Here is a 22,446-nt window from a genome sequence, read left to right as displayed (position 1 = left end):
CTGAGAAGTAAGAAGAAAATTGCAAGAAAATTGTTCATGTTTGAGAAGTATGGTGTTAAACGCTATATGACACCTATCAACAGGATTTTTAAAACATACCTTTCTTTGTATTTGACAAAGCCCGGTGCAACTGGATGACTTTGACGCCTACATCAAGGATATGGCCAAAGACTCTGATTATAAATTTTCTCTTCAATTTGAGGTGAGTGAATACAGTTTTTCCTACCCTCTGTGGGCACGGGAATTGGCAGCTTTGTACCAGTGTCATCCCCCTGCTCACTAGGCAGTGCTGGTGGTGTGGTTCATAATGGACAGGATGGTAACTGGGCTTGGGGGTACCTAATGTGCTGGTTCAGAGCCAGGATGTCAACCCTTAGTTAGGAGGTCAGGGTTTGGGTGGCACGAATGAAAGAAAGAAGAGAAGAGATGCAGGTACTGCGGGTGCTGGGGTGAACAAACATGGTAACAGAAGTTTTCAATGGTAACATTGAAAACCATGGGGATGGAAAGTGCAGGGAGAAAGCAAGCTGAGGATTGAGATCCGGAACAATTTCTCTTTCAGGGGATTTTTAGTGTGTTTCTCATGCCACTTAGGACACAGTAAGGGTGGGTGGTGGATGAATTGGACCCCTTTGTCTCCTGAGCATATAAGAGCCTGATGTCTCTTTTGCTGTAGGACTCTTGGCATTCTACTGCACATGTCTTTGTGAGGTTTTGTTTTCTTTTCTTGGAGAAATTGGAGAAAGAGAGTTACACATGCTTTGTGTAAAAGAAGAACAAAATTGGCAACATCTTTTTCTGAAGCACACATATTTCTTTGATTCCAAGAACGTGTCAGAGTAGATGGAAAAGGGTCTAGGATCTCAGTAGTGTGAGGGATACAACTGGTCCTCAGGTTTTCTTCCCACACATTTCACAGCTCAGAACATAGTCTGGATAGCCTCCCATTCTTCAGCCTTCCAGCGAGGCTCAGGGAGACCAGGGAGAAGGGAAAGATAAAGTGACTTTTCTAAATTATGTCATTTTTTTTTAAAGCCCCTTAGCTGCTTTTCCTGTGAGACACCAGGTGGTAGAATGTAGCTGCTCTCTCATTATCCATATTTCTTCTTTCCTCACATCAGCCAAAGACAGCTTTGTTCTGCAAGAATCAGCAGGAATCCTGGTGTGGATATTCATTCTAACAGGGAATTTAAGGATGAGAAGAATCTTATACATTAGCAAATACAAAGCCCCCAAACTGTCACCTGTGTCATGAGAAATGCCACATAAAGCCTGGCTCAGTCATCCATTGTACGCAGGTGCTTGAGAAATTATAAATGCTACACCAAATGCTATACCTCGAAGAACAGAAACTCAATTTGAAATGGAGATCTATGGTGAGGATGGCATTTCAGAAGAGTATACCAACGAAAGGAGGATGCTTTTTATAAGAAAACATAAGCCCAAACTCAGAAGAAAATAAATATCTAGATAATTCTGATAAAAATTATATTGTAGTTACACTTTCTATTTTTTACCTTTTTTTTTTTTTTTTTTTTTTTTTGCGGTACGCGGGCCTCTCACTGCTGTGGCCTCTCCCGTTGCGGAGCACAGTCTCCGGACACGCAGGCTCACGGGCCCAGCCGCTCCACGGCACGTGGGATCTTCCCGAACCGGGGCACGAACCTGTGTCCCCTGCATCGGCAGGCGGACTCTCAAACACTGCGCTACCAGGGAAGCCCAGCCACAGTCTCTTAATTCCTACCAGATGATATGACCTTGGTGGAACAGCCAGGGTCACTGCCTTTCCTGGAAGGATTAGGAGTACCCCCAGTTCATGTCATCAAACCCCAGTGTAACTATTACTGTGCTTCTGAATTGCATCATTATAAAAGGAAGTTCAGTGAATCATTTTCTGGTAAAAAGAAAATATTTTTTTCAGTTGTGAATGACAGAAATACAATTCAAACTAGTTTAGACCAAAGAAGAAGGGAATTTGTTCGAAGGATAACTAAGGTATCTCATATAATCAAAGGAAAGGTTGAATAGCTAAACCAGTAGGAGAGCAGGGAAGCAGCTCAGTCTCAGGAATGGCTGGAATCAGGGGCCACACACCTGAAAAGACCCCCTCTTTTTATTTCTCATTTCTACTTCTCTCTTTGTCTTGGCCTCACTTTCTTTGGCTGCAAACCAACCTCTTTCTCATAGTGGAAAATGCGACCGCAGTCAGCCTCGGAGTATCACACCTATGGTTGCCAAAGGGAATCATTGACTGTCTTTCTTGTTCGTAGTTTAAAAAATAACAGGGGAGGATTCTGATTGGCTGGCATGGCTAATGATGTCTACTCACACTGCAGCCTGGGAGGGCAGAATTACGGAAGAAAAGGACAGTTCTTATTGGTACCATGTGGATAAACCAGAAACCAAGAGCATTATACCCAAAGAGAGGACCACGCAATAAGTGATTAGATCTGAGCTTCAGCTGCTTCAAAAATGTGAAAAGTTGAATGGTCAATTTTATGACTAAATATTCAGTTTACAATATGCTGAGGGCTTCTATATATTCAAGGTATAAATGAACACATTCAAGCTTATTTCATAGGATTTATAACGCAGATAGGAATGTACCAAACTGAGAGTCCAAAATCCTGGATCCTCACTACTGCTTTCCCACTAATTAATATAGGAAAAAATCAGTTTCTCGTCACCTCAGTTTCTTCATCTCTAGAATGGGTAAGTTGAACACAGAGTGGTTCTCAGCTGGACCTGTACCAGGCAGTGCCCTAGGGGGAGTTTGGGGGTGTGTGGTCATCCTAATGGCTTGGGAGTAGTATTTAATGGGGAAAGGGACAGCAATGTTAAGTGTTCTGCAACGAGTGGGACAGTCTCACACAATAAAGAATTGTCCCAAGCCAGTGGTATTCCATGGAGAGACACTGGACTAAACTGGGGACAAGGTTACATCGAAGCTTTATAATTCTTACATATTAGTCAGGGTTCTCTAGAGAAACAGAACCGATAGGAGACATATACATTATATATATATATTTATATTTATACATATATATATACACATATATAATATATGTTAATTATATTATTATATAATTATATTATATGATTATTATATAATTATATTTTATAATATGAAGATCCTATATATGATAATACAATAGAAGATAGAAGCTGATAGATAGATAGATAGGTGGAGAGATTTATTTGAAGGAATTGGCTCACACAGCTGTGGCAGCTGGCAAGTATGAAATCTATAGGGTACCCAGGGACGAGCTGATGTTGCCACTCAAGTCCAAAGGCAATCTGGAAGTAGAATTCCTTCCTCCTCAGGAGACCTCAATCTTTTAAGGCCTTCAACTGAGTGATGAGGTCCACTCACATTATGGAAGGTAATCTGCTTTCTCGAGTCTACTGGTTTAAATGTTAATTACAGCTAAAAAAATACCTTCATCCAACATCTAGACTGATGTTTGACCAAGCAACTTGGTGCTATGAGTAGCCAAGTTGACTCATAAAATCAGCCATCACACCATGACCTGAAGACATGTTTAGTAATTTTTGTTTATTTTAAGGATATTTTTTCATATCCCTTTGTTCTTAGAACATCATTGGTCAAATATGTAATTTATTTGGTGGCAAGTCCTGATGTTGTATCTCTGCTCTGGTGAGAAAATAGAAATTACTCTCCAGAAGTCTGTTTTAAATCACAGGCTCAGACTGTAGGTTTTGGACTAACATTTGCTTAAGCAGTGACCTAGTGGTCTGACTCACTTCCTTTTTCATTTGACAGCCTCCTAGGAATTGCCAACCTCCAACTCCACCCAACCGCACATCCTCAGGTTCAGTGTCAGAGTAACCCCATCTATTTTCAAAGACCCATTGTGCTTTCATACCTGACTTCAGGGTGAATGTCCAACCTTTCACGTGGCAGCCCTCAAATTTTCCTGAACTTGATAATTAATGGAGGCTTAAGAAAAAAAAATGTTTCTTGCTCTAATGGGACCCCAAGAGGGTATAGAGATGGCTGAATCAATTGGGCTAGCTAAATTCAGTATCGGACAGTTATTTGCTCTGTTTCTATTAATGCTTAATACCTGTATTCATGTTGACACTGACATGGAAAGATCACACTCATATTGAGATGTTATATCATTTATAAACATCATGCAAATTGAAACTGTCTGGATTTACATGTATTACCAGTACCAGTCATACATGAAGCTACACGAGTTGCTAATTTGCATTCACTGAATAGATTCCTTTTTCGCTCTGTATCTGATTTCAGATCTGTTGGAAAGATTGATTATCCTTCTGATGAAAATATACATCTTTTCTTAAGGAGGTTTGGGACCCGGGGATTAGATTCCATTTCTCATTTCTATTGTCTCATGTTGAGAACGTTTCAAAGAGCCAGAATTTAGAGCTTGGAATCTGAGATCCCATAAGACGTAGCATGTATTGTTCATTTTGCCATTAATTTCTGTACTTTGTGTTTGATCAGGATGCTAGGAAAGCCCTCACTACCTTTGTTTGGAGATGTGGCTGCATAGGTTAGAACAAAACTATATCGCTTGCCACATAGTTCATAGGAGATGATCTTTGATTTCTGGTAGTAGCTCCCATTTGTAGCTGTTCTTTTTTTTTTTTTAAACCTTAGCTATTTATTTATTATATTTTTGGCTGAGTTAGGTCTTCATTGCTGTGCACGGGCTTTCCCTAGTTGCGGGGAGTGGGGGCTACTCTTCGCTGCAGTGCGTGGGCTCCTCATTGCAGTGCCTTCTCTTGTAGTGGAACATGGGTTCTAGGCATGAGGGCTTCAGTAGTTGTGGCACGTGGGCTCAGGAGTTGTGGCTCACGGGCTTAGCTGCTCCACGGCATGTGGGATCTTCTCAGACCAGGGATCGAACCTGTGTCCCCTGCATTGGCAGGCAGATTCTTAACACTGCACCACTAGGGAAGTCACTGTAGCTGTTTTTATTTGTGTTTCAGTACAGTTCCCTGGAGACCTACGTGCAGCATTGCTGAAATAAGTCAACTCACAGCCTCTCCAACAGTTCTTACAGAAGGGGTCTTACTTTTTTCCCAGACCTGAGTTTCCTCTGCTCTCATTCCTCATTGCCTAGGTTTTGGTCTCTGTTTCCAAGTGCCTGTACTAGTAATTTGTCTAGTGATTGGAACGTTACCTCTAAATCCCATCCTAGAGCCCAGGGCCCTACTAGCTATTGCTAGACTGTCCTGAGGTTGACAGCCTTCTTACCCAGTATTACATCAGGTGTCCAAGTCTCCCATTCTTCCTTCAGAGTACCTGTTATAGGTGTTGGAGCCCTAATTGCGTAGTTCTCCAGAATGTGAACTTATTTGGAAATAGAGGCATTGCAGATGTAATTAAGATGAGGTCATCCTGGAGTAGGGTGGGCTCTTAATCCAATGTGTCTAGGGTCTTATGAAAAGATAGCCATGTGAAGACACAGAGACAAAGAGAGAGAATCCCATATGATGACAAAGGCAGAGATTGGAGTCATGCACCTGCAAGTGAAGGAAAACCAAGGATTGCCAACAAACCATCAGAAGCTAGGAAGAGGTGTGCCCCTGCAGGTTACAGAGGGCATATGTCCCTGCTGACACCTTGATTTCGGATTTCAAGCCTTCATTATTATAAGACGATAAATTCCTGTTAAGCCAGCAGTCCCCAACCTTTTTGGCACCAGGGACCGGTTTCGTGGAAGGCAATTTTTCCATGGCTTGGGGGTGGGGCTGGGGGTGGGGATGGTTCAGGCAGTAATGCGAGCGACGGGGAGTGGCAGATGAAGCTTTGCTCGCTCGCTGGCCCGCCGCTCACTTCCTGCTGTGCGGCCCGGTTCCTAGCAGGCCATGGTCTGGTACCGGTCCGTGGCCCAGGGGTTGGGGACCCCTGTGTTAAGCCACCCAGTTTGTGGCACTTTGTCATGACAGCCCTAGGGAACTAATACAGAACATCACTAAATACCTTGCTCTAAATCCTTTCTTCTCCCTTTGCGTTTACCTGAAAAGTAACCAGTCATTGCCCAATCCCATTGGACCTTTCACTGGCCATAGATGGAACCTCTTATGTCAACAACACAGGTCACATTGTTTCTCCTGACTTGTCCTGTAGTCTAGTCATCTATCTCATTTGATTCTAATGTCCAACCTCATCTGAAAGGAAACAACAAACGCTTATCACCTGTTGACATTGTTACAGACTCTAAAGCCAGAATACAGCTTGTGCTCTTCCAAGAAGATGTGGTACATCTTATGGAACGAAGGTATCCCCCACCTTCCCAAATTCATATGTTGAAGTCCAAGCCCCAGTGTGATGGTATATTTGGAGATGGGGTCTTTGGGAAGTGGTTAGGGTTAGATGAGGTCATGAGGATAGGGCCCTCATGATGAAATTAGTGCCCTCATAAGAAGAGACACTAGAGACGTTGCTTTCTCTTCTCCCCCCACCATGTACACACAAAGAAGAGATCAACTGAGCACACAGTAAGACGGTGGCCATCTACAAACCAAGAGAAACCTCATAATGAAACCTACCTTGCCAGCACCTGATTCTTGGATGTCCTAGCTTCCAGAACTATGAGGAATAAATTTCTGTTTCACCCACCCAGCCTAAGGTTCTTTGTTATGGCAACCCAGGCATACAATGCATGTGTTTGTGCCCCGCTTTTCAAGACCGTATGCTTCAAACACAGCCAAAACAGCACACACTGCCATTGGCTTCAGTGACTGTATCGGTTTCCTAGGGGGCTGCAACAACAAATTACCATAATCTTGGTGACTTAAAACAACAGAATTGTACTCTCTCACAATTCTAGAGGCCAGATGTCTAAAATTAAAGCGTTAGCAAGGCCATGCTCCCCCTTTGAAGGCTCTAGGGGAGAATCCTTCTTTGTCTCTTCCAGTGACCCTGGGCATCTTTGGCTTATAGCTGTAAAGCTCTAATCAATGCTTTCATCGTCATATGGCTTCTCCTCTTCTCTCTTTTATAAGGACACTTATCATTAGATTTAGAGGCCACCCAGATAATACAGGATGATCTTATCTTATGATTCTTAATTACACCTGCAAAGACTCTTTTTTCCTAATAAGATCACATTCACAGGTTCTGGGGGTTCCGACATGGACATATCTTTGGAGGGATTATCATTCAACACTATGGATGACTATGTAACCTAGAAAAAACCCCCACAATGATAAATTATATTAGAAACAAAACCGGCGAAAGAAAATTCAAAAATGACTTATGTTGGTTTCAGGCCATCACCTCATACTTTGCCTTCATGAAGATTGAAGCCTCTGGAGTTTCCATGTGGTTGGAAAAAAAATAACTGCAAAGCTACTGGGCTGGAAACTTAGTATTTGATTTTCCACTTGGTGACAGGCTGAATTACAAAAGATTGCAAGGCATTTTGGGTATACATGCCATTCCTGCTTTGCTGCAATGTAACTTTGGCAATTTACATTTACAGTATTCAGCCAATTAAATCACTCTTATCAACTTAGGGCATTTACAGCAGGGAGGCAACACACAATTAAAGTTCTATCAGTTAGTCAGCTTCCATATGTGCTCCAGCTCTCAGCCTCAATCTGTTTCCACAGTTTCTTTTGGTACCGGAGGGCTTTTCCTGTGGCTTATCAGTCTGTCCTCAAAGTGGGGCTTTATTGGGGGAGAGTTGTTCAGTTAGCACAAATGGCAAAGGAGGGAGAAATTATGGAGCCAGAATCAAAGAATCATAATGGAAGCATTTCACAATCATGATCAATAGTGCTGCATTAATATTTATTGAGTTTAATCACTCCATTTGATAGTCACTATATACCAGTGAGGTATGGAAAAATTATGAGCCTTATCTTACAGATAATTAAACTGATGTTAACGAGAGTTGGAATACTTTTTCAAGACCCTGCAGTTTATAAGCGGTCCACCAAAATAAGCCAGATATTTTGACAAACTATCTATAAAGACACTCCCCAAAGGAGGTAGATTTCCAAAATATTTTAAGCAATGGAAACATCATTTAAGTACGCTTATAGCTGCCAAGAGGAGCTAACCTAAAAATAACACTGATTTGGTTGAAGTTTGCTAAAAATAAATTTTGTTTCTTATAAGAATAATATAATCAGTCTTTGACAACCCTTTAAAATGGAAAAAACAGTTATAAAGGAAAAATGACAAGCTTCTGTTTAAGGGCATTTGGCAAGCAAGGGTTTTGCCCGAGATGAAAAAAAACTTCTAAATTTGTAAACTGAAGACCAAAGTCAGGATAGTTGGTCTTAAGATTGACTTCGACTTGGGCCAAGAGCTCGCAATTTTGCGAGCTTGGAAAGCCAACAGTGATAGAGAGAAATCTGGACAATTAGATCAGTTCATCCATGTTGACTGCAGCTTGCATTCCAATGCCATTAAACACGCACACTAAGCTACCAAAGAACTTCTCTGTGGACGTAGCAGACATCCCAAGAACTGGGTATCTATAACATTTGCTTCGCATGGGTACTTGAATCAAGACACTGAACGCACACACACCAAAAAAATTCCCTGCTCAATCTCTCAAAACATCATCAAATGTTTCCAACTCCCTTCAAAACTCTTTCAAAGACTCTCCAAAATTCTTCCCCCAGAGAAGTATTCCTCCAGCTTACGATTCTTTAAGGTAATAATTGGGAGGAATCATGAAGAATAGCATCCCGTACATGTAAATTAAATTTCCAGCAAGTGGTGTCTCTACTTGTTCACTTAATAGTCTCATAGAAAAATGCATACTATATATGTAACCCCATTCCTAGATGGTTAGACAGACTGTTTACTAATGTCGCCCTCGGATTTGTATGGGATTTGCTGCGTTGGTCATGTGCTGCACAAGTCCAGGGAGCACCATTTATGTAGACCACAGAATAATTGATACCCCCGGAGAAAGGTGGCTTGACTCCAACCCCTGTTTCCTATCAGACACATGTCATGGAAGCTTAGAAACCCCCTTTTCCAGTAACATAGATTTTCTGAAGTATGTTTGCTGTCTGTTTATATAAAAATTGCTTTATCAGTGCACCTTCTGATAATAGAATTTATAAGAGTAATGATACACACAAACAGATACTTGGATGTTCCTATTTTCATGGAAGGGTTTGCCTACCCACTACTGCGTCATCCTTATTTTGGGGTTTTATTACCAGATTTTAGTGACTGTCAATCCTATATCTTGTAACGTGGAGAATATGCCCTACTTCTTGTTCCTCAGTCTCTCCTTCTCTACCTTCTCAAAAGCTCATCACCTTCAGGAGAAATACCTACAATTCCTCATAGAATAGGAAATATTTATGCAAACTGCGTAAGTTTCAGTTACCCTGTACCTCCAAAAATCTGAAACCTACTTCTGTTTTCAAATTTTCCATACCCCTGAGTGTAATGCATATAATTCTTACCTTCTCCAAGTGATCACTTGGCTATCCAAGGTCTTTATGTATTACATCAGTCAGCTATTACTGCAATAATGCTATATAAGAAACGACCTCAAAACCTCAGTGACCTACAACACTTATTTTTCTCACTTGTGGCTCTGTGGGAGAGAGGAGATCATTCTACTTCAGGCTGTGGGTCAGAGTCTGTTCCATGTGTCTTCTCATCCTGGGACCAGTAGCTTTCCTGGGCATGTTCTTTGCAAGCAGATGGCAGAAGTACAAGAGAACAAACCAAGCTGAGCAAACACATTTAAAGCTTCTGATTGGACGCGAGTTCTACCCAACTTCACTGGCCAAAAGCAAGGTGGCAACAGTAGGATGGAGAAGTACACTCTGCCCCAAAAGGGAGCCACTGTGACATCGTAAAGCAAAGGGGGTGTGATGATTGTGATCATTCTATTAGAGGCAGGAAGTGAAGAATAATCCAGTATGAGCAATAAACCGATGTGAACAATAATGTAATCCATACCATGTATGGGAATCTCGAATCTATTCTCTGTCTTTCACAGGAGTTGAAGCTGATTGGACTGGATATTCCACACTTTGCTGCAGACCTTCCACTGAACCGATGTAAAAATCGCTACACAAACATCCTACCATGTAAGATTGTCAATAATGCTGATCCTACTCATGTCTTCCCAGGGCTGAAGGGCTGTTACTGAAGAGTAATCAGTTTCAGGGACCTCTGGCCAGACCCAGTAACGGTCTGTATCTTCAAAGCCATCTCTGTGATTGCATTGATCACACTGGTGTTTGATGTCATTAGATCCTGTCATATGTAGGAAAATTTAATAATTATGCTTTTAAATCAATTGTATCTGAACAGAAAAGACTGACCATTTGGCTTTTCGGAGATCAAAAAGTATTCGCCAAATTAGGGACAAGATAATCTGTGCTCATAATCTATTTTCAGTCAGTTCATTGACAATGGAAGGAAGCAAATGGAAAGGGAGGCAAGGTGTGAAAACACCTCTCTTCTTACTTCTGGCAAATTCTGCCATTCCTTAGCATTTTGTAATAAAAGTAACATTCAAAGAACAAAATAATGCCATTTGCAGCAACATGAATGGACCTAGAGCCTGTCATACTGAGTGAAGTAAGTCAGACACAGAAAGACAAATATCATATGATATCGCTTACATGTGGAATCTAAAAGGGTACAAATGAACTTATTTACAAAACAGAAATAGAGTCACAGATGTAGAAAACAAACTTGTGGTTACCAAGGGATAAGGGGGGGAGGGATAAATTGGGAGATTGAGACTGACATATACACGCTACTATATATAAAATAAATAACTAATAGGGACCTATGGTATAGCACAGGGAACTCTACTCAGTACTCTGTAATGGCCTCTATGGGAAAAGAATCTAAAAGAAAAAGAGTGAATATATGTATATGTATAACTGGTTCACTTTGCTGTACAGCAGAAACTAACACAACACTGTAAATCAACTAGAGTCCAATAAATTTTTTTTAAAAAGCAACAAAGAAAAAGTAGTATAAAGTACTTACAGGACAATTAAAATACCTTCCAATATAGATTTAACTTTCCTCTCTGCTACACTCTAGGGGGAGCTGGGAAAGAAGGGAAAAGTGCAAAGCTCTAGAAAAAGAACTCCCTCCTTTAAAAAGGTTCTTGACAAAATTAAGTAGTATTATCATTACAACACCTTACTTCTGTACACATTTCAGTATTTACTTTTTTCATGTGAAGTCCGTTTACAAAAAGACCATCAACTCCATCTTCTCTTCTCGAGGCTTCCCAAAAGTAGTGAATTCTCTGGATGTCCCTGAGTGAAATGGAAATCCTGTGTTTAGGCTACATTCTATGGCCTTCCACGCAACCTACCAAATATTTTAGTTCCTGTACATATTCTCCACAATCCCCAAAAAACCTGGAGACCACTCTTTCAAGGACAGGAGGGCTGAGGGGAGGAAATATTGGTGGGGAGATATTTATATATTTGTTTAAACCAGAAGCTAAGATTGAGATAGGCTAAAATATTAAGCTAAAATAAATTTTATCTACCTAGCATATCACTGACCGATTTGACTTGGTACTGAGTACAGATATTGGGTACAGAATTGTCTTGACAAGTCTTCCTTCCACTCTGATTTTTTTTTTTTCTGGTTCATTTGTTTTGTTTTATATCTGTTAATCCCGAACTCCTAATTTTTCCCTCCCCACCCATTTCCCCTTTGGTAACCATAAGTTTGTTTTCTTTTTGTGAGTCTGTTTCTGTTTTGTAAACAAGTTCATTTGTATCTTTTTTTTTTTTTAGATTCTACCTATAAGTGATATCACATGATATTTGTCTTTGTCTGACTTACTTCACTTAGTAAAATAATCTCTGGGTCCATCCATGTTACTACAAATAGCATTATTTCATTCTTTTTTATGGCTGAGTGATATTCCACTGTGTACATATACCACACCTTCTTTATCCATTCATATGTTGATGGACACTTAGGTTGCTTCCATGTCTTGGCTATTGTAAATAGTGCTGCCATGAACATGGGGTGCATGTATCTTTTTGAATTAGAGTTTTCATTTTTCTGGATATATGCCCAGGAGTGGGATGGCAGGACCATATGGTAACTCTATTTTTAGTCGTTAAGGAACCTCCATACTGTTCTTCATAGTGGCTGCACCCTTCCACTCTGACTTTTAATATTTTTCTCCTTATGCTTTACAGATGACTTTAGCCGAGTGAGATTAATCTCCATGAATGAAGAGGAAGGTGCAGACTACATCAATGCCAACTACATTCCTGTAAGTAATCAAAATTAAAAATTTAAAAAATCAGGCATCCAAATTCTAACCCAGCCAGAGGAAGACTATTAGGGCTTCAGGGATGTGTCAAACAGTTCAATAGAGAGCCGTTCTCCACTAAGCACTCAAACTCTAAAGAACAGTTTCCATTATTCCATTTTAGAATACAGAATAGGGAAAAAGTGCTTCCCTGGTGGCACAGTGGTTGAGAGTCCGCCTGCCGATGCAGGGGACACGGGTTCGCGCCCCGGTCCGGGAAGATCCCACATGCCGCGGAGCGGCTGGGCCCGTGAGCCATGGCCGCTGAGCCTGCACGTCCGCAGCCTGTGCTCCGCAACGGGAGAGACCACAACAGTGAGAGGCCCGCGTACCGCAAAAAAAAAAAGAATAGGGAAAAAAAGAAGCCCAGAGACTAGTAATATACAAATTTCTCTGAAAAAGATGAGTGAAATTGAAAGTAGACCATTATACTAAAGATCATCTTTCTTGTGCTTAAATGTCAGTGCCAGCAACCGAACTCAAAGGGCTCCACCTCAGCACCTGTGCTTTTAAAATGTATCTGTAAAGACAGTGGTTGTTATTGTAAAAACGTGTGGGTGTGATTTCTAGGCTTCCCCCCCAGAATGTATCAAATCATATGGATTTATACAGTCAGCTACTATGACTGCCTCCTTGATGAAAAAAGGAGAAAACATTTCATACGTGCATGATCCCTTGCCATTTTAGCCCCAGTAAATTTTCAGTTTTTTCTCATTTGTGTGAAACAGCATCTGGTGTTGACTGTAGCTCCTTAGGTGACAACTTTGTCCCTTACCTTCCAGGGATACAACTCACCCCAGGAGTATGTTGCCACACAGGGGCCTCTGCCTGAAACCAGAAATGACTTTTGGAAGATGGTCCTACAACAGAAGTCTCAGATTATTGTCATGCTCACTCAGTGTAACGAGAAAAGGCGGGTAAGTGCCTAGTGGGGTCAGCCCCGCTTAGCAGCGAAGCCTGTTCCAGCCACTGCCAGGGATTAAATGCTTACTGTCTACTGGAAACCATTCCACTTCCTTCATTTTTCATCCTCACAATAATCCTATACAATTCTTCAGAGGCAAGTCATTCGCTTTCCCTAAATGAGTACAGACTATTTCCTCCCTAGCCTGTTTGTTTGAAAAGGTTGTGCTATTGTCCCCTCAGGTGAAATGTGACCATTACTGGCCATTCACGGAAGAACCCATAGCTTATGGAGACATCACAGTGGAGATGATCTCAGAGGAAGGGCAGGATGCCTGGGCCTGTAGACACTTCCGGATCAACTATGTAAGTCACAGAGTGTGGGTTCAGGAGCTGTTCCCATGCTGAGGGAAGCCCCAGGGTCAGGAGACCAATCCCCCTTCATGGGAGACCATGGGCACCTCAGACTTGGCAACATGGCTTCCTCCAAGAGGAAAATCCCGAGTGTGATGTGCTTGTTTCCCAACTCCTCGAGAATCGTGTGGATTAAATACTTATCCTGGAGAGCCCGAGGAGATGGAATCAGAAGGCTACACTGTTCCATCTCAGATTTCAGCCAGGGTCATAGAAGACACGGTGACCCACTGCTCACCAGGCATGACTGAGGAGAGAAGTGTTGTCATACTTATATTAACCATGTATGGGTATATTTAGAATATACAAGCACCTGCATTATAAATTAAAATTTAGTTTTAGATGTAGTGGTTTGGGTTTTATTTCACTTTGTTTGGCTTTGTCCCTTACTTTGTTGTAGTTTGGTTTTTATTATTTCTAAGGTACTTCTGGACCTTAGTAATCATGGTTTCCTAGCTCTTTTGAAATGCTATTGAATTCTGATTGTTAGAATGTCAGAAAAGTCTATTTTTTCCTGTAAGGACTGCTACATCTCTGCTGACAGGCAGGCTAAGTATTACTAGTATTCTCCACCTAAACATGGTCTCTGTTGAGGACAAACTTAATACTAAAGTCCTCATTAAAATGTGCTTCTCTGCTTAGAAACAACATTTTCTCGCAGTGTAGATCAGAGGATGAACGAAAGACCCTGCTTCGTGAAGTCCATGAGCTAAGAATGAATTTTACCTTTGTAAAAGTTGGAAAAAATTGAAAGAAGAATAATATTTCACATGAAATATTATATGGACATTATAAAATTCCAATTTCAATGCCCATAAATAACATTTTATTGAAACATAGCCACAGATTTGTTTACTGATTTCCTATGACTCTTTCTGTGCTTCATCAAGCTTGAATAGCTGCCACAGAGACTGTATGATCCCCAAAGTCTAAAATATTTACTATCTGCCCTTTACAGAAAATGCTTGATGACCTTAACATAGGCAATGGAAACAAGGCTTGTTCATTATCAGTGCAACCCAAGCACTCATTAACTCGCCATCTATTGATATTTACAAGAAGCAAATCACTTCTTAACCACTACTAGTCAACAATGGCTTTTGCTACGTTGAGAATTTAGGCAAATCCCAGTGTAACTGTTAACAAACTGCTCCAGGCTGTTCCACCTCTTTGAAATGCCCGTCTCCTCCTTTTCCTTAAGCACACTCCTACTCAGAATTTCAGCTCAAACGTTAGCTCCTTTATCAAGCCTTCCCTAGTCTCAAAAGACCTTTCTCCCTTTCCTCTCCTGCTCTAGTTTCACGTATATCACAGTGCACCATACATGGTTATAATTCTCTCATTTCGTGTCTGCTTTCCCATCTCCCCCGCCCCCCATGTACTGTCATGGACTCAAGTATCCTGTTTTAATAATCCTTGTAATCCTAACCCTTAGCCACTTAATAAGTCTTCACGGAATTAATAAATCAGTGAATGAATGAATGTTTTCAAAAATAATAAATCACTTAGAAAACATCAACAGACTTAGCCGTCAGAGAAAATGTTTGACAATCTCAATTCCATTTGAACTCTCCTTTCTTTCTTGGATATTTTACCCAGAAAGCCGGTATAAACTGCTATACAAATACAGAGTAAATCTTTCCCTACGTTTTGCATCTGGGAGAGAAAAGTTGCAAAGCAAAAATAAGGTCTGTTCCCTTGACTGGGAGAAGTGACATCGATCACTGTGTGATCAATACTATGTCCTTGTCCTTGGTCTTAAATAATAACTTTTCAGTGACAACCATGTGAAGGGCTTGAAACATAGGAATAAAACGCTGAATAGTAGACGTTTCTGGTTTTTATACAGTAGTTGCAAGCATCTGATCCCAGAGCGCCCCCTTTTGGCCATAAACAAGTAGAATCTAAATTTTAAGCTCCTGCAATGAAGGTTAAATTACCAAAGAACATTGGGCTGTGCCGATGAATACCTTTTTCTATTTTTTTCATTTTTTGCTTATATACTTCTTTATTCCCTCCATGTTGATATGTGGAAATTTTCAGAGTACAACCAGATAAAATTACACAAGTGAGGAAATCAGAGTATGAGAAATGTTGGAATGGTTAAGTAAGATGTAACCAGCAGGATTTTCTCATTTAATAGGAAAGGAGGAAAATGACCATAACGCAAAATTTGTCACTTTCCAGTACTTGAAACTTGGCATGAACTGAGTAAGAACTGGAGACTAAAAACCAGCAAAAACCTGTTTGTTCCCATTACTTGTGCCTTGCTATTCAGCTGACAGGAATCACCCATCTGATACAAGACCTCTGCCCTGCAGCTACGGAGAGACTAATCACAATTTAAAGCCTTCTTATTTTTGAACCACCTTGCATATTTTAGCTCGATACATTTTCAGATACATTTTAGAATATATATATTCTAATATAGTTATATATATAGGTATATATATGTATGTATGCGTATATATGTATATATCCTGTCAATGAAAATAACCAGTAAACAATCTACAATAGGAATATTTATTTGAACCAAACTGAGGACTATAGCCTTGAAGACAGCCTCTCAGATAACTCTCAAGAACTGCTCTGGAGACGCATGATTTTCAGCACAGTTTGCTATCTTGTCAGAACAAAGAATATTAAACAAGTCAGGGATACATTCCTTCAAGATTTCAAAGAAAACCCAGATCAGCACACACACAGCAAGCCAGTATGGCTTTGGCACCTGGGAAGGGATTCTGATCACGGAAGGAGGACCAGCATTGGCATCCCAGGAAGAGGGGCATTTATCTTTATTCTCAACACGGACATTCTTTACTTCCGGCCAATGCGCCCTTTTCTTTAATAATTAAAGCAAGTGTACAATGTATATTTGATAGACCACAAACAGGCCGTTCTGGTTAGCATAAAATTCAAGTTAACTCATGTATAACCCAGAATGGCTTCCCGTACTTCAATATGTAAACATTTCTTTTATGAAAGCACACATATCCTACAATGTATGAGTCTTGTGCTCAGCCTGTGATCCGCATTTGGAAAGAGCGAGCATTTTCGTGAATTTTTCTGGGCAACCAAAGTTATCTGGGGATAGAGTATCCTTAAATCCTCCGGGTGTTGAGTAATTCATTCATTCTGCACAACTTATTATGCTTGAGTTACTTTCTTGCCATACTTCCTGAGGACAGCAGTGAGGTTGGCCAGCATCTTTGTAGATTTCATGCTCCACGTGTCGAAGACAAAGGCCTTGAACTCGCTCGTAGAGAGAGACAGTGCGTAGGGCTGGGGACGTGTGGCCTTAGGCCAAGGAGACAGTGGGTCTAGTTGAAGTGCTGACATTTATATTTATACAAATATTATTATATTTGTATTTATACATTTATTTATATTTCTAATTTTTACCTCACCCAAGACCAGTGACACTTTGAAATTCATTTCTCTCTAATACCTGAAAACCTAAACTTTAACTCCAAACTCATAGCCAGACCAAATTCTTCCAAAGTATGATATAGTATGCTATCTCCTGAGTGGATTCTAGGGTCTTAGCAAATTTGAGGGGTGAGGGATGCATTATATCTTTGCGAGGCTTGGATTTGGAATATTTCTGACAGTTGATAGCAAAACTTTATGCTTATCAATTAGTAGGGACTTAAAGAAGTAAATCTTGGAGGACGCACATCCTAGCTGATATTTACGCAAGTCAGAGGGAACAACAATATATTAGGTCTACGGGTTCATATGAATGGGAAAATATACAAAACATACCCATTTACTGGTATTCCCAGAACCACCCATTGAAATGCACTGAGCTGGATGACAGCAAGTGGTAGTAATTATGCTGTAGTAGTGATGAGGATATCTAACAGATACCACCCTTCACAAACACAATCACACTTAGTCTCCACAACAACCCTTGCTAAAGATATCATGAGACCATTTTCAAATGAGAGAACACTGGTATTCAGCGAGTTTGTCTTGTCAGTTCCCCTAGCATCCGATCCCAAGACAAGGATTGTTATATAGGGGATGTTTTGAAAGTGTAATGTTGGGTAAAATCTGTCCAGGAACAAAGGAAGCAGGATAGGACAGTAGAGTAGTCCCATCTTGACTTTTTGTGCCCCAGTATCAATCACTTATTAGCTGCAGGCTGCCCTCAGCCTGAGAACGCTACCTCTTAGGCACTTCCCAGCAAGGTAGCTCCCTTCAGTGGGAGACGCCTGTGAGGAGTGGGGTGCAGCTAGATGCTATTAGCAGCATCAGGGAAAGGGGGTGCAACAGCCTGGCCCAGTGGACCCAAGCGGGTCACCAACAGAATCTTTCAGTATTTAATTCATCACCCAGAGCTGATGTAACTTCTAAATGGCAGAGCCGGGATGCAAACCCTGATCTGCTTAAGCTCTTATCACTACAGAGGCATGGATTAGCCTATTTATCCTACTATCTGAAGCTTTATACAATTAGTATTTTTTTTTCAGGGCCTGCTTTGTGCCAGACACAATGCTGAGAGCTGGAAAGGGAGATATACTGACCAGGAGTGAAATGTGGCTTTACCATCGCTTGTGAGCTGCCTCCGAGGCCTGGGCCATCCTGACGGGGGACTGAGAGATTAACGCTTGTTTTTCTCCTAAAGGCTGACGAGACGCAGGATGTGATGCATTTTAACTACACTGCGTGGCCTGATCACGGGGTGCCCACGGCCAACGCTGCAGAAAGCATCCTGCAGTTTGTACACACGGTCCGACGGCAAGCGACAAAGAGCAAAGGCCCCATGATCGTGCACTGCAGGTAACCTCATCAAATGCATTGTCGGTTAGAAATCATGGAGGAAAGTGCCCACCATTAAACCACTGATCAGACTGAATGAACAGTTAAATGAATTATGATTTTTTAAAATGTACGATTAACTGAAGTCTTACTAGATACATGATTTACTTATAATACAGCTATTTATATCCTGTAGTATATGAGATTAATATTATTGCCATTATCAGATTAAAAAAAAAAAAAAAAACCTAAGGAGTAGAAAGATTAAGGGAGTCACAAAAGTTCTTGCATCCAGAAAATGAAGGAGTTAGTATTCAAATCTAGGCACACCGGTCTCCAAAGGCCAGGCTTTTAAGCACCATGTGATGGTACCCTATCCTATCAAGGATTCTGTGGGGTTTATAACAGAGCCAAATACAAAGTCAAATTAAAGCTAGCCAATCACAACCCAGTGTAATATAAACAGACATAAAACACAAGTTGAAGGAAAGGTGAAATAAAAACATTCAGCTCGTGAAGATAAACATATTTGCTAGGTTTCCCTTCCAGATTATCTCTAAATTTCCAGATGTTGCAGACAAAAGGGGCTATATGATCTACTGCATTATCAAAAATCAAGGACCACACTAATCCCTTACAGAAAGAGTTATCTTTGAATTTAAGCTTTCTTTCCTACCACGTGAACAAAGCTCCATCAAAATCCAGCAGTGTGACATAATGTTGTTGTGAAATGTTTATGCAGCCTCAGAAGAGCCGGGGATATAAATGCACTCCTGTTTTGTATCAGCAGTAGAAGCGGAATAAAGCTGTCAGACGAGGCATTGGCAGCCAATAATCCTGGATCTAGTACCTTGGTCTGTGAACTAGAATGGCTAAGGGTGTGTGTGTGTGTGTGTGTGTGTGTGTGAGAGAGAGAGAGAGAGAGAGAGAGAGAGAGAGAGAGAGAGAGAATGTGTCTCCCTGGAAAGAAAAATGTTTCATAAGCTACCAAGGTTCTGATTAGGGAGACTACCCTTACTGTCAGTCATTCCCAGGTCAAAAGTTTTGCTTCACCAGATGAAATTATCTCATCTCAAAATGGTTCTTTCCAAGAGCAGAAAATAAAGCTGCTCGACCCTGGAGTCAAACACATGGACTCCTTTCACGCACGTAGCTGGGTAGCAGGTATAGTTCTGGATGTGACTTCGCAAGTGTTCACCCAGACACAGAACGTTTTATCTGAGAAGGTAAGTCCTAAGAGGGAAGAATTGTCTGGTAGAAGAAGCAAACCACGGCTCTGAACTCATGGTTTTTCCTGTTGGATTTCTCTCCCAGCAAATCCCACATGTAAATTGGTTTTGATTTCTATTTCCTCATATTCCCTCATAATCCAGAGTTCACTTCAGTCTGTGAGTGATTGGAGGAAAAGGACGGTTGACTTTAGCTGTAACCCTGGGGACTGTGGTGGAGAATAGGTCAGCCCATATCACTCCACTTCCCTCTATGCTCTGAGCCCTGGGATTTGGGGACTGGGAGAGACTTGGTCCAAATATTAAATCTGATTTTGAGGCAACTATCTGGGAGAATGAAGCAGACTAGCACCCACTAGCAGGGCGGATGCATTTTAAGGAAGGTCTGAGACGATGAACTTGACCTAGGGCTGAAGACGCACAAATTACCAAGGCCCCAGCCCTAGAACTAGGGTGTGGACATCTCAACTAAACTTTCTAGCTGGGTGTGAGGGCTTAACTCTGAGGCTACTCGGAAGACTGGAATTGTTTACGTTTATCAGCTCCCTGGGGGGCCAGAACTGACTGTCCAGGAGGCTCCATATGGAATCCTTACTTTCCTAAGGAACAGAAACCCTGGGGGGCGGGATGGGCAGGTGTGGCCAAGGCAGACCCACACCTCTCTAAGAGAGGTAGCAGTGATAGAACTGCGACGTCAGGAGACACATCGACCACAGCTGCATACTTAAACAACAGTTAAGCGGGAAATATTGTCAGTTTAGTCTTTTTTTTCAACGATGCTACATGTAGTTTTGGTGTGTTTTTGGGTTTTGGTTTTGGTCTTTTTTCATCGCCAATTTGTTTCCAACAGTGTAGAAGCGCTAAGTGATGTGCTGTCGGAACCTCTTTTCCAGTGCTGGCGTCGGTCGGACAGGAACATTCATTGCCCTGGACAGGCTCTTGCAGCACATTCGGGATCATGAGTTTGTGGACATCCTAGGGCTGGTGTCAGAAATGCGGTCATACCGGATGTCTATGGTACAGACCGAGGTAGGAACATAATCACATGTATTTTTTTTTTTTTTTTTTAAACATCTTTATTGGGGTATAATTGCTTTACAATGGTGTGTTAGTTTCTACTAATCACATGTATTTTTAAATTTGCCCTTGACTGAAAAACTTCCCGTTATTCAATCGCATATGTCAAAACCATTGTCTCGATTTTTTTTTTTTTGCATCTGCCATTCCCAGTTTCATATTGTGCACATTCAAACGGCTCCAAGGTATAAAAGAAACAGATATTAGTCTCTAGAAATCCATTTGGTGCCCGCACTTTCATTGGTGTTACAGGCCCTTCAGTAAACCAGAGCACATGGGTGTATCTATAATGGAATAAAAGCTCTTTGAACAGACTGAGAGTTCAGTGAAGGTGACAGCCATCTGGGGAAATGCCACCAAGTGGAGACTTTAAAACTGATGTGATTTAATTTCTATATAAAATGCTAGATTTGACTCAATAAGTTTGTCATTCGTTTGCCCTTCATGTGGCTCAATTCACTTTTTTTTTTTTTTTTTTTTTTTTTTTTTTTTTTTTTGCGGTACGCGGGCCTCTCGCTGTTGTGGCCACTCCCGTTGCAGAGCACAGGCTCCGGACGCGCAGGCCCAGCGGCCATGGCTCACGGGCCCAGCCGCTCCGCGGCATGTGGGACCTTCCCGGACCGGGGCAAGAACCCGTGTCCCCTGCATCGGCAGGTGGACTCTCAACCACTGCACCACCAGGGAAGCCCTCAATTCACTTTTGATGATAATATGGGTTGACTTTGTGCTTTGTGATGAAATAAAATCCTTACAATTTTAAGGATTTCCAGCCTCTCATCTACCAGCACTGCCAGTCCCTTGAGCTAAATGAATGGAATCGTCATTGTAACAACATGGAGGCGTCCCCAGAAATACACATCAGCGTTACGTGCTCTCCTTTCTCCTCTTCTCCCAGGTCCTCCCCACCTCAGAGCCTTAAAATGCACTCAGGCTGCGGTGGCAGCCCCAGACAGACAGACTCACGCTGCCTCAGAGCAGCAGCGGGTGTGCACCTGTGTGGGTTCACAAAGCTAAGCACAATAGTTTCTTCGTAATCCTAGTCACCCAGCCGTACTCGCAACTTCTTAGCTTCGGGCGAACACTAATCCTTTTTGCTCGAGGAGTGTGTGTGGGAGGAACGCTTATAGACTGGAACCCAGCCTGGCCTGACCTCTGACTCAGTTCCCAAGGGATTAAAACCTGCCTTAATCTTCCTCATGTTTTTCCCAGCAATCACCACTAGATGTCAGTATAACTCAAAAGTCCACAGTCCGGGCTGCCGTCTCAATGCTTCCGGCTTCCCCTTTCCCACCCTTTTCTCTCCTGCCTCCCCAACCTGTCCGACGGAGGCTTGGCACAGACGTTCCAATCTGTTTATTTCTGAGCTCTAGCAAGATCATAGCACTTTGGAAACAGTAACTCATTCACATTCAGATGGCTCAGGGATGATTAGGAAGCAAGACATCTATTCGTGTGCTCACTTCCTTGAGATCACTCACATTCCAGTCCTGCTACCTTCTAATTTACCACTGTGGAGACATAGACATTATCCTATTATCGTAAGTTTAAAATGTCCTGGTTTCCCAGACAAGCCCAACTACCTAGTGTGTTATGGGGATTCCCTGGTGGTGCAGTGGTTGAGAGTCCGCCTGCCAATGCAGGGGACACGGGTTCGTGCCCCGGTCCGGGAAGATCCCACATGCCGCGGAACGGCTAGGCTCGTGAGCCATGGCTGTTGGGCCTGCGCGTCCGGAGCCTGTGCTCCGCAACGGGAGAGGCCACAACAGTGA

The 22,446-nt window shown here is 41.8% G+C and overlaps 1 protein-coding gene across 3 annotated transcripts in view; it reads left to right on the top strand.

The window, feature by feature from the left end:
* PTPRO (protein tyrosine phosphatase receptor type O) overlaps positions 1-22,446 on the top strand; it is a 233,106-nt gene that overhangs the window by 203,233 nt on the left and 7,427 nt on the right. For all 3 annotated transcript variants that reach the window (XM_032646712.1, XM_032646711.1, XM_032646713.1), the window contains 7 exons: positions 121-202; positions 9,984-10,074; positions 12,175-12,251; positions 13,073-13,207; positions 13,437-13,559; positions 18,238-18,392; positions 20,494-20,629. In XM_032646712.1, the coding sequence (XP_032502603.1) occupies positions 121-202; positions 9,984-10,074; positions 12,175-12,251; positions 13,073-13,207; positions 13,437-13,559; positions 18,238-18,392; positions 20,494-20,629 (799 nt within the window). The remainder of the gene's footprint in view (positions 1-120; positions 203-9,983; positions 10,075-12,174; positions 12,252-13,072; positions 13,208-13,436; positions 13,560-18,237; positions 18,393-20,493; positions 20,630-22,446) is intronic.

This window comes from Phocoena sinus, chromosome 10, assembly GCF_008692025.1.
Source record: "Phocoena sinus isolate mPhoSin1 chromosome 10, mPhoSin1.pri, whole genome shotgun sequence".
Taxonomy (NCBI): domain Eukaryota; kingdom Metazoa; phylum Chordata; class Mammalia; order Artiodactyla; family Phocoenidae; genus Phocoena; species Phocoena sinus.
The sequence above is the reverse complement of the archived record's forward strand: the minus strand, read 5'-3'. Positions and strand labels throughout refer to the sequence as shown.